General features: G+C 36.4%; 1 protein-coding gene across 6 annotated transcripts in view; it reads right to left on the bottom strand.

Annotated features, from left to right (window-relative positions):
- L3MBTL3 (L3MBTL histone methyl-lysine binding protein 3) overlaps window positions 1-13,203 on the bottom strand; it is a 127,277-nt gene that overhangs the window by 67,539 nt on the left and 46,535 nt on the right. For all 6 annotated transcript variants that reach the window (XM_081251328.1, XM_081251331.1, XM_081251332.1 and 3 more), the window contains one exon: window positions 11,368-11,519. In XM_081251328.1, the coding sequence (XP_081107454.1) occupies window positions 11,368-11,519 (152 nt within the window). The remainder of the gene's footprint in view (window positions 1-11,367; window positions 11,520-13,203) is intronic.

Raw genomic sequence — 13,203 nt, 5'->3', positions numbered from 1 at the left:
ATGGAAATCAAAAGAACGCTGAGTAGCAATACTCAAATCAGATAAAATTGACTTTAAAATAAAGAATGTTTCAAGAGACAAGAAGCACATTACATAATGATCAAGGGATCAATCCAAGAAGAATATATAACAATTATAATATATATACACCCAACATAGGAGCACCTCAATACATAAGGCAACTGCTAACAGCTATAAAAGAGGAAATCGATAGTAACACAATAATAGTGGGGGACTTAAACACCTCACTTACACCAATGGACAGATCATCCAGGGAGAAAATTAATAAGGAAACACAAGCTTTAAATGACACAATAGACCAGATAGATTTAATTGATATTTATAGGATATTCCATCCAAAAACAGCAGATTACACTTTCTTCTCAAGTGCACATGGAACATTCTCCAACATAGATCACATCTTGGGTCACAAATCAAGCCTCAGTAAATTTAAGAATACTGAAATCATATCAAGTATCTTTTCTGACCACAACGCTATGAGATTAGAAATCAATTACAGGGAAAAAAAAGTAAAAATCACAAATACATGGAGGCTAAACAATATGTTACTAAATAAGCAAGAGATCACTGAAGAAATCAAAGAGGAAATCAAAAAATACCTAGAGGCAAATGACAATGAAAATTGGATGATCAAAAACCTATGGAATGCAGCAAAAGCAGTTCTAAGAGGAAATATTATACAAATACAATCTTACCTCAAGAAACAAGAAAAATCTCAAATAAACAATCTAACCTTACACCTAAAGGAACCAGAGAAAGAAGAACAAACAAAACCCAAAGTTAGGAGAAGGAAAGAAATCGTAAAGATCACAGCAGAAATAAATGAAATAGAAACAAAGAAAACAACAGGAAAGATCAATAAAACCAAAAGCTGGTTCTTTGAGAAGATAAACAAAATTGAGAAACCTTTAGCCATACTCATCAAGAAAAAAAGGGAGAGGACTCAAGTCAATAAAATCAGAAATGAAAAAGGAAAGTTACAATGGACACCGCAGAAATACAAAGCATCCTAAGAGACTATTACAAGCAACTCTATGCCAATAAAATGGACAACCTGGAAGAAATGGACAAATTCTAAGAAAGGTATAATCTTCCAAGACTGAATCAGGAAGAAATAGAAAGTATGAAGAGACCAATCACAAGTAATGAAACTGAAAAGGTGATTAAAAATCTTCCAACAAACAAAACTGCAGGACCAGATGGCTTCACAGGTGAATTCTATCAAACATTTAGAGAATAGCTAACACTCATCCTTCTCAAACTCTTCCAAAAAATTGCAGAGGAAGGAACACTCCCAAACTCATTGTACGAGGCCACGATCACCCTGATACCAAAACCAGACAGAGATACTACAAAAAAAGAAAATTACATACCAATATCACTGATGAAAATAGATGAAAAAATCCTCAAAAAATACTAGCAAACAAAATCCAACAATACATCAAAAGGATCATACACTATGATCATATGGGATTTATCCCAGGGATCAAGGATTCTTCAATATAAGCAAATCAATCAATGTGATACACCATATTAACAACCTGAAGAATAAAAACCATATGATCAGGTCCATAGATGCAGAAAAAGCTTTTGACAAAATTCAACACCGATTTATTATACAAACTCTCCAGAAAGTGGGCACAGAGGGAACCCATCTCAACATAATAAATGCCAGATATGACAAACCCACAGAAACATCATTCTCAATGGTGAAAAACTGAAAGCATTTCCTCTAAGATCAGGAACAAGACGAGGATGTTCACTCTCAACACTATTATTCAACAGAGTTTTGGAAGTCCTAGCCACAGCAATCAGAGAAGAAAAAGAAATAAAAGGAATACAAACTGGAAAAGAAGAAGTAAAACTGTCACTGTTTGCAGATGACATGATACTATACATAGAGAATGCTAAAGATGCCACCAGAAAACTACTAGACCTAATCAATGAATCTGTCAAAGTGGCAGGATACAAAATTAATGCACAGAAATCTCTTGCATTCCTATACACTAACAATGAAAGATCAGAAAGAGAAATTAAGGAAACAATCCGATTCATAATTGCAACAAAAAAGAATAAAATACCTAGGAATAAACCTACCTAAGGAGGTAAAAAACCTGTGCTCAGAAAACTATAAGACACTGATGAAAGAAATCAAAGATGACACAAACAGATGGAGAGATATACCATGTTCTTGGATTGGAAGAATCAACATTGTGTAAATGACTATACTGCCCAAAGCAGTCTACAGATTCAATGCAATCCTTATCAAATTACCAGTGGCATTTTTTACAGAACTAGAACAAAAAATCTTAAAATTGTATGGAGACACAGAAGACCCCAAATAGCGAAAGCAGTCTTGGGGAAAGAAACGGAGCTGGAGCAATCAGACTCCCTGACTTCAGATGACACTAGAAAGCTACAGTAATCAAGACAATATGGTACTGGCACAAAAACAGAAATATAGATCAATGGAACAGGATAGAAAGCCCAGAGATGAACCCACACACCTATGGTCAACTAATCTATGACAAAGGAGGCAAGGATACACAATGGAGAAAAGACAGTCTCTTCAATAAGTGGTGCTGGGAAAACTGGACAGCTACAAGTAAAAGAATGAAATTAGAACACTCCCTAACACCATATACAAAAATAAACTCAAAATGGATTAAAGACCTAAATGTAAGACCAGACACTCTAAAACTCTTAGAGGAAAACATAGGAAGAACACTCTTTGACATAAATCACAGCAAGATCTTTTTTGATCCACCTCCCAGAGTAATGGAAATAAAAACAAAAATAAAAAAATGGGACCTAATGAAACTTCAAAGCTTTTGCACAGCAAAGGAAACTACAAACAAGATGAAAAGACAACCTTCAGATGGGAGAAAATACCTGCAAATGAATCAACAGACAAAGGACTGATCTCCAAAATATATACACCGCTCATGCAGCTCCATATTAAAAAAACAAACCACCCAATCAAAAAATGGGCAGAAGACCTAAATAGATACCTCTCCAAAGAAGACATACAGATGTCCAAGAAGCACATGAAAAGCTGCTCAACATCACTAATTATTAGAGAAATGCAAATCAAAACTATAATGAGGTATCACCTCAAACCAGTTAGAATGGGTATCATCAGAAAATCTACAAATAACAAATGCTGCAGGGATGTGGAGAAAAGGGAACACTCTTGCACTGTTGGTAGGAATGTAAATTGATACAGCCACCATGGAGAACAGTATGGAGGTTCCTTAAAAAACTAAAAATAGAATTACCATATGACCCATAATCCCACTGGGCATATACCCAGAGAAAACCATAATTCAGAAAGACACATGTACCCCAGTGTTCATTGCAGCACTATTTACAATAGCCAGGTCATGGAAGAAACCTAAATGTCAATCGACAGATGAATGGATAAAAATGTGGTACATATATACAATGGAATATTACTCAGCCATATAAAGGAATGAAATTGGGTCATATGTAGAGACATGGATGGATCTAGAGACTGTCATACAGAGTCAAGTAAGTCAGAAAGAGAAAAACAAATATCATATATTAACGCATATATGTGGAACCTAGAAAAATGGTACAGATGAAGCAGCTTGCAAGGCACAAACAGAGACACAGATGTAGAGAAAAAACATATGGACACCAAGGGGGGAAATTGGGGGGCAGTGGTGGTGGTGATGGGATGAATTGGGAGATTGGGAGTGACATATATATACTAATATGTATTAAACAGATAACTAATAAGAACTTGCTGTATAAAAATAAATAAATAAATAAATGAATGAATAAATAAATAAATAAATAAATAAATAAAATGGAAAGCCAGGGGAAAAAAAAAAGAGAGAGAGAGAGAGAGTGGAAGGAGATGGGAATAGCTAACTCAGAAAATACATTTAAGGGGTTGTGTTTTAAAAGGAAGCAGAGAAATGAGAAATTAGAAAAAGGGAGGTTGTTGGATTTTTTTAAATTTGGGACATACTTAGGGGAAGCTGGATTAGGCATATATGGAAATCTCTGCACATTAAGTTTGGAATTACTTCAAAATAAAACTTTTTTTTAAAAGATGGGAAATATTACTTCATTTATTCAAGACATATATGCTGAGCGACTACCATGATCAGGGCACTGTTCTAGGTGCTAGGGCTACAGCAACTATCAAAACAAACAAAAATCCTTTCTCCTGCTTGGGTACCGTAGGAATAATTCAAAAGAGAGGGATGACCTATCAATGCAGAAGAGAACTCACTCTGTGCGAGGGAACAGAAAAGCGTGAGAGCAGGGGGACATCACGCACAGTTAGAGAGAAGCTTCCATAGAGATCAGAAAGGTGGGGAGACAACATGGTGGGAGCATGTGGACCACTCTTCTGACCATGTCTATTTTGTCAGTGATACAGGAAGCAAGCTTACCAACTGAGTGGGAGAAAACGAGAGGGGTTGTGAAAGATTTGAGGGAATAAAAAGGGGAGTGAAATTTACTGGAAGAATAGACAAGGACATGTAGCAGGATTACGGGGCAGGACTAAGGGCCCCGTTGAGGTTAGCAGTCATGAAAGTGAGTTAGGCCAGTCAGCATGTTGCGTCTTTCTCCAGCTATATTCAACCGCTCAGGCACAGGCAGAGAGTAGGCAGAAAGTCAGATTCAACCAGAATTGGGATTTTGCCAGGCAAACACAATATAAGGAAGGAGAGGCTATACTTACAAGGGAGTAGTTATAACAGTATCACAAAATATACAAGCATCTAGAGGCATATTACAATTAAAACCTTAAAAAAAAAAGTTGGTAGAACATTTCCCATCTGTGTTCTCAAAGATGATAGGAATCTTGAAGTTTAAAAATAACGTCAGGACCCTATGATCAAATATTTAAGGAAAATAACGCATCTCCCTCTTAGAGATTTACAAACTACATCATTGGCATATTAAAGACTGAAGTTATTCTACACCAGGCATACTTCGCCTTATTTCACTTTGCTTTACTGTGCTTTGTAAAGATCACGTTTTTTACAAATTGAAGGTTTGTGGCAATCCTGTGTTGTCAGAAGATGGTTAGCATTTTTTATCAATAAAGTGTTTTTTAATTAAGGTATATACATTGCTTTTTTAGACATAATGCTATTGCACACTTAACAGACTACAGAGAATTTTCTAGGAAATGTTGTAAGTGAACTAACATCCAGTCACCACTTTCCAAGTCAATCTTTCCAAGTGAGCAGCTCTGACCAGTAACACAAGATGAGCTGATGGAACCCCAATTTAATGCTGATTTTTCTCAAAATTATTTCAGTAGAAAATACCTTTAAATTTATAGTTGAAGGTTTTTATTCACTTATTGAATATCTCCTACCCACCCTCCCTTACACTATTACTTTTCTTAATCTATATAGGGTTACATGTGTACATGTATGTCATTATTTTAGAAATGTGAAAGGAAGACATAATGCCGCCCAGTTCATATGGCAATTGGTACATTTCTTACACTATACATTTTCATAAAAGATATTTTAATACCCAATTCCTTCCGAGGCGTTATTATAAATTGTATAAGCAAAACTATGGAGCTCGATTTCCAGCTGTACTATTCTTTCCTAGACAATTATTTGGTTATGGATTATTAATAATGATGCAGACTTTATTTTAGGGAAATTTTTATTTCATTCTCGGGAAAGCTGTTAATTGATATAGGGATCCTTAAAAATGAAAAAATAAGTATATAATACTTTAATTTTTTCCTTCCCAATTTAAGACAACTATCAAGTACTTCTAATTATCTGTCAGGTTCATGTTGACTGAAATACAAGCATAAGACATAATTAACTCTTGATTTTACTGGATTTCTCTATAAATTATAAGTAAGGGAAATACTGTAGCGTATCTTGGCCATTCATTCCTGTACTGCCTGAATCTTATTAAGGTTTCAATATTATTTAAATATTGATCAAAGTCACCGTCTAAAATAAACCAGGAAACTGTCTCAATAATGAAAATAAAAATAGCCCTATTTTTATCTAGTTTACTTATAGCTCCTCAATAGACAAACAACACTTCCTTCAGAAGTTGGAAGGCTGTGAAATCCTTTGTTACTATTGAAACACAAGTCATCTCTTAGTCCCATCTAGTGTTCAGAAGCAGAAATGTAACCAAGAAAAAATATATTGAAGAACAACTAATGGTGAAAAGTTTGGCAAATCGTTGCTCCCTGTGCCTTTCCTTTCTTTCTTTGGGGTTTTTATGTGTATTGTTAAAGAACTCCATCTCCAAAAAAAAATTTTTTTAAGTCCACTTCACAAGTAAGTGCAAATTATTTATGAAGGCTGCTAAGATCCAATCAGACCTAGACTGGTAGATAATAACAGAAGTAATAATTCATGAAAAGACCATGTTTGTAATATAAAGTGAGCAAACATTAAGATCCTCATTTTATGGAAACACTGAGAGGTTAAGCAATTTTGGGTTAAAAAGAAAGGGACCCTGGTTCTATCAGCCACAGCCAAAAGCTAAACGAAAGTAAGGCACACACGCTGGGCTCCCCAGATCTCGGCAGAGAGTCAAACAAGAACATTTCAAGACACTCACTTAAGGAAAACCTCAAAGTCTTCATTCAAGCAATGGTTTAGATTCTTTGAAGAAATACAGCACACTTGGCCTCTCTCACTCCCTAAATCCAGAGCATGATGACTGTCAATTTATTTCCCAGGGCCCACTTTCCTGGCTCCCACTCTGTGCTAACTCTTCAGGGCTTCCAACACTCTGTTTTACTACTAAACCCCAAACCTCATCATACGGAGTCATCATAGCTCTCCTTTCCATCCCTAATTCATTTCCAAACCCATTCCCCACAGTGGCTGTTTTCAATATTCATAATTTGCTTCAAGATTAAAACCTGATTTCACTAACACAGTGACTACTAGGAAAAGATAAAGGAGGTGCCACCTCATCACTCTAGCGTCAATTTTCCTTTCATGTCTTCACTTCCTCCGTGAGTGAGAATAAAGCATATTTCTTCCCAAGGCTAGCCCCTCCTACAGGACACGGTATCCTCAATTATTCAGTCTCAGATATCTCCCCTCTCCCTCTACAGTGGCTTCCTTCCTTCAGCTCAACACTCTCTGTGTACAGGAAACCCTCCTTAAGGGTTGACTCCCCCTCAGGCAATAATCCACTTTCACCTTCAGGGCCAAACTTCTCTGCTTGATGTCCTTTACAGCTATCTCTTTAACCTTTTGCAAACTGGTTTCTGTTTCTAAAATTCTTATTTTAATCCTCACACCACCTTGTGAGATAGGGGCTATTAATCCTTTCTGCAAAGGGGGCAACTAAAGCTTAGAGGAGTTAAGTCACTTACTGAATCCCTGGGCTGCCATATCCCAGACATACCATTTTTGCCCCATGGGCTTAAACATAAGCAGTGCTTTCCGGGAATATTTCATCCCAACATCTAAGTACTAATTCCTATCATTCTTCATGGTCCAGTTCAAATCCCATGTCCCCAGGAAGACCTCCCCGAGAACCCTCCAGTGAGTCAGTCTTTCCTTCCATTTGCCACCAGAAACAGCAAGCAGTTGGCTCTATTAAGCACTAACCACCATCAACTCTGCAGCCAAGACAGTAGTGTTGTGTTTCTCTCCGTTCCCAGACACTGAGCCCCTCAAGACTGAAGTGCAGAGCTACCTAGGTCCCTGTCATCTCTGTGACTCATCACCACCATCAAGGGTTGCTTTCCAAATTTAATGGTTGATGACAAACCTGTTAACTTTGACAATGCTCTAAGAAACTGACAACACAATGCAGCTTTTCAACATTATTTTGGGGAGACACATAAAACTAGTATTACTCTCAATGTACAAATGTGAAAGAGCCCCATCTCTAAAAAAAATTAGAAGAAGTTTGCAATCCACTTGGAAACAACAGTAAAAGGCCCCAGCCCCATATTTGTTCTAATTCACTAACTCAGTGCTTCTCTTTTTCATAGATCTGTTTGATGATTTTTCAGCCTACCTCACTGGGATATTGGACTGAAATTCAAAGACGGCTGAAGTGGCAACCTCATGCTAGTCAACAGTTGCCTAAGTCCTGTTGTCATGGCTCCCTGGTTCCCAAAAGACAGGTCACGTGAAAATAACATTTTTTGGGGGGGTGGGGTTGGGTCACATATTGCTATTATTTATTATTATTATTTTGTTAACTTTTTATTTTATATTGGAGTATAGTTAATTAACAATGTTTTGCTCGTTTCAGGTGCACAGCAAAGCGATTGATTCGGTTATACAAATACATGTATCTATTCCGAAAATAACATTTCTTAAAAGCAAGATTCCTTCCCAGGGCCTGAGGGAAGAGAGGGGGTGACTCCTCATTGCGGAGCCCAGCCTCCAGGCATCGGAAGATGATTGAGGGAAAGAGGCCACACGCTGCTCCGGGAGGATGGTGGCATCCTCACTGGGAGGGCTTTCCTTCTGCCATCCTTAAAGTTCTTTCCAGTATTCCAAAATTCTGTGATATTTAGGATTATTCCTAAGTCTAATCACTGTCAAGGGGATAGAATTAAACGACTACCAACTACCGGTAATAAAAGCACAGAGGAAACCCAGAGGTAAACCAATCATTATTCTAATACACGTATATTATTTCCTTTCATTAAAAACTACTTCAATCCTACATACATTTAAATCCCACGTAGCACTCCTCTTTGGAAGGAAGAAATGTTTTACTGCAATTAAACATGCAGTACCACAAGTGTGTGTGTGTGTGCGCGCACACGCATGTGTGTGCATGCATGCGTGAGCGCTTTCAAATTCCCACTAAGGTAAAAAGAGATAAGATCACTGTCCAATTCAAAGGGAAAAAAAATCTCATTTCCAAACTATTTTAAATTGGGAAAGCAATCCAATTTGTATCCTCAATTACATACCTAAGTAATTCATGCAGATACAAACCATTCCAAAATTCGAAGATCAAAGAACATAATATTTAATAAGGCTGGAGAAATTCCAGTACACTTAAGCAATTTTCAATGTGCCTTAATTGTATACTGAGGCAGAGAACACACCGCCATTCTTTTTCTGACAATTAACAAAATATAACTTCAAGAGTTAGAAGTATATCCTCAAAGTACATTCCATTCTAAAAAATAATTTGGTTGTGCTCATAAGAGTGCAAAATCAGAGCTGAAAGAGATCAATTTTTCCCCCTGCTCTTTCTAATAAGAAACCAGGATGCTTCCTAGTCCCTAGGCATTTTCCATCAAAGAAAAATGTGACAAATTCTTCTAGAATTCCTCATTACTTTTTTCCAGAAGAATGTTTTTAAAGGAAATGCATCTTACGTCAAATAAGCAACTTAACTTTTAAACCCTGTAATACTTATAAGACCACAAAAATAACTGAAACTAACATCCACCCATTTTGTTTAAATCAGGCAAAAGCTCTAAAAAAAAATTCTCCCTAAATGAATCAGACCTTTAAAAACAAAAAGCTCTCATTTCAACAAATTCTAACTACTGCTTTAAAGTATCCTTTATTAATAAAAGGACTGGATCCTAGTCATCAAGGTGGTACTGCCACCATCACAGCACATCAAACACAGAAGGGAGAAATATGTTCCTCCCAGGACAGATTACAATATTTCTAAATTTACAGTTTTCTCATCCATTCACTCACTCAAGATAGGTACACATAATTTTAAATGAAACAAAAACCACCAGTTTGCAGAAAATACGAAGAAGAGAAGAACATGGTAAGAAATACGATGAGGATTCAATCACCAAACCCAGAATGTGGGAGACTCAACAGGAAAAACAACCCGGTTTCTTCAATTAAAAGTTACAAGGGGAAGAAAATGATGGAGGAATAGGAATCTATAAATTAAAATTGATCAAGAGAAACATCAAAGCGATCATAAAATGTGCATCTTATTTGGACCTAAAGCAAGCAAGCAAGCAAGGAAGCAAGAAAACCAAGACAATTGGGGGAGAATGTTTAAGTGTGTTAGTGACATTATGCCATTTATAACTTTATATATTTGAAAAAAGAAAAAGAATATGTTTAGAAGAGACATTCACAGATGAAATGCCATGGTATCTGGAATTTGCTTCAAAGCAATCCTGGTGTTGGGAATTTAGGAGTAGGAAAACACAGGAAAGAAGACTGATGTAAATTGGTAACTGCTGGAGGTAGGTAATGGCTGCAGGAGGGTCACTCTATTATTCTCACTTTTGTATATACTTGAAATGGTTTATGTTTCAATAATAAATTTGATTGCAAAGTGAATAAAAAGATATCCTATGAGGAAAATTATGCTCTGCAGAAAAAAGCTGGGTTAAACATACTAAAATATTGACAAGGACTTGACTCTATGCGATGTGATCACGGAACTACTTTAAAAGCTTCTGTGAAAACCATATGTAACATGTAATTCAGACTTTTAAAATTCACCGTTTAAAAGTCTGAATAGCAAATGGCTTTCACTGTCTCTCCTTTTTTAAAACAATGCAAGTAAAACTGATGCCTGTCTGAGAATCCAATTTGAGGATTAATGGAAATTATTGATGGCTCTACTGAATATTTAAATATACACATACTGAAAAAGACAGGAATCAAGCTTTCCTGAAACTGAGCTACATTTATATAAATTAAACTCCATTTGCTACTGTAACATTAGCCTTATTTTATAAAGATGTCTGTCACTTCTCATTGTAAGTATTCTGCAGAAGGAACTAAACAGTGCAGAAATGACGTTCACCAGCAAACTGAACTGTAGTTTCATCAATGAACATGAATTTGGTATGAAAAGTCATTATTTCAATTGCTTAATCAAAATCTCACGGTTTTATTATAATTATTTTATGATTATGTAATTTTATAATTATGTTGCTCCTACCACTTTATGTAGTATAGTCAACACCCATAAGGATTAAAAACAATATTCCTCAATTAAGAATTTGTATTCAGCAATTATAAATAGTTAAGTTAGCTCCTGGGCATGAAAACATGAAAGGAAGATTAAAATATTTTCCTGAAGAATGAGATGAAGGGGAAGTGTGAGTCTGTGCATACAGTCATGTGTGAGTGTCTGTTGGGAGTGTGGTATGAATTGCACTTCCACAGGAGGAAGTCAACTAAAATACAAATCACGAAGTAGAATTAAAGGATGTTATTTAGAAATATATGCCATATGGAACAGGTAAAAAGTTAAAAATCTGAAATGGGAAAGAGTGGGCCAGAGCACTGTTACTTTAGTCATACGCTTTGCATTATTACTGTTTTTAAATCATGTACTTGGATAAACACTCAATTAATAAAGCACACAGCAATGGAAAAAATGTCTCACCAATAGTCATAGCTCTCATCCCAGTTGTCAAAATGTACGAGGAAACGATTGTCCACCATATCTGTTACCGTAGCAACACAGATGAATGCAGGGTTCTTTTTGTCTACAGCTTCAAGCTTCATTCCAACTCGAAAGCCTGATGGGATCACTGTCTATGAAACATACAGATTTAATTAGAGATAAGCACACACTTAACAGCAAGGACCTGCACCCTCTCTGCACCTCTGCCTGAAGGCCTGGCATCCATCAACTGTATTCACATAATTTAAAAATCATGAACCACTTTTACAGCAGAGTTGCTTTCCAACAAGCAGCAATAAGGAAAATGCCCTGTTGCTACACCCAATTAACTATCTGGACCTTTAAAACTTACGCACCCACAACCTCGCAAAGTTAATTAATTTTAACATGTGACTTGATACTTTAGATGACTACATGAGTTAGGCAAGTTTTATTTACTGTAGAGTTTACTTTCAGTTTTTCTTTTCCTTTATTACAGACTTAACAATGAGAATTATTTCACACAAAATAAGCACTTAAGTTAAAAATGTGTGTAAGTCAGTATAAATTCACTCCCACTTCTGAAAAGGTCTTTCAAAAGAGTACTCTATTGAAAAGTAGGTCATCTTCCTATACAAAAGGCTACAAATTATTACAACTTTGATTCAACAATACAGATATTATTCACAATAGCACAAAAAGAACTGGCTGTTAACACATACAGCCATTCAAAATAGTTTGCAATATAAGGAAATCCACAGATTAGCAGCCATCTGGGACATGAAACGAAGACAATAATAAGTTCAGTAAGACTTAGTGCTTGAGGTGCTGCAGGTGTAAACATTCCTTACAATCTTTTGTGAGGAAAAGTATCCGAATCTCAGAGAAGTAACTGAATATCAGTTATATCAATCACAACACATTACAAATCATTTCAGCCCTTCTAAAAAAAATCCTTCTGTCCAGACTGAAGCGCACAGATACTATTCTAATCACTTTAAGCAAAGTAGATGTTATCTCTCTTTTTACTATAATTATACAGCTATCATTAGAAAAACGTGGACAGCCATGTGTCTGAATATGTTAGAGTGAAGTTCCGTCTGAGTCGAAGGATCAGGCACTAATGCTACACAGATACTGTTACTACATATTTAAGCCCTGAAATTATTTATCAGTGTTCTGACCATAAATATTTGAGTATTCTGAGGTAGAGGAATCTAGAAATAGAAAAATTAATTGCCTCTTAGATACCGAACACGCAGCCCAAGATTAAGTTTTGTGCTAGCAATGCACAGAATTTAAGACGATGGCTCAAGGCAGTGGATCAAATCCCTGACTGAACTCATCACCAGAGAACCAGACAAGGATTAGGAAACTTTGGAGCAGTGACAGCAAGCAGGCTGCTGAGTTTTCCACCTGACTGATCTTCCTTCCTTGTCTTGACAGAGAATGATGCTGAATGACGACGCGGTATTAACATTTCAGCAATTAAGCTATCCTCTCAATTAAGACATTTAAAAATAATAACCCGGCTTATTATCTCTATTAATTACCTAAATGCACACACACACGCACGCACACACACACACACACACACACACACCCTCTCCAGTTCTCTAACTCAATCTGGGTTATGTTCACAATTTGGTTAGACAGTGTTTCAGCCATGACTGATGCCCTCAAAACACCCGGTTAATGTCATTTCCTAAATGAGGGTATTTGGGGTGTGAGAAGGTTTTTCCCCACTCCTGATATTTATTTGGAGGGAATCCCTAGTGAAACATGACTGTCTCTCTCTACGCTCTCACTCACTGTCCCTAACTGGTGAATCTGGAA

This window comes from Mesoplodon bidens, assembly GCF_964165515.1.
Source record: "Mesoplodon bidens genome assembly, chromosome: 12".
In the NCBI taxonomy this organism is placed as follows: Eukaryota; Metazoa; Chordata; class Mammalia; order Artiodactyla; family Ziphiidae; genus Mesoplodon; species Mesoplodon bidens.
This window is presented reverse-complemented; position numbering and strand designations above follow the sequence as displayed.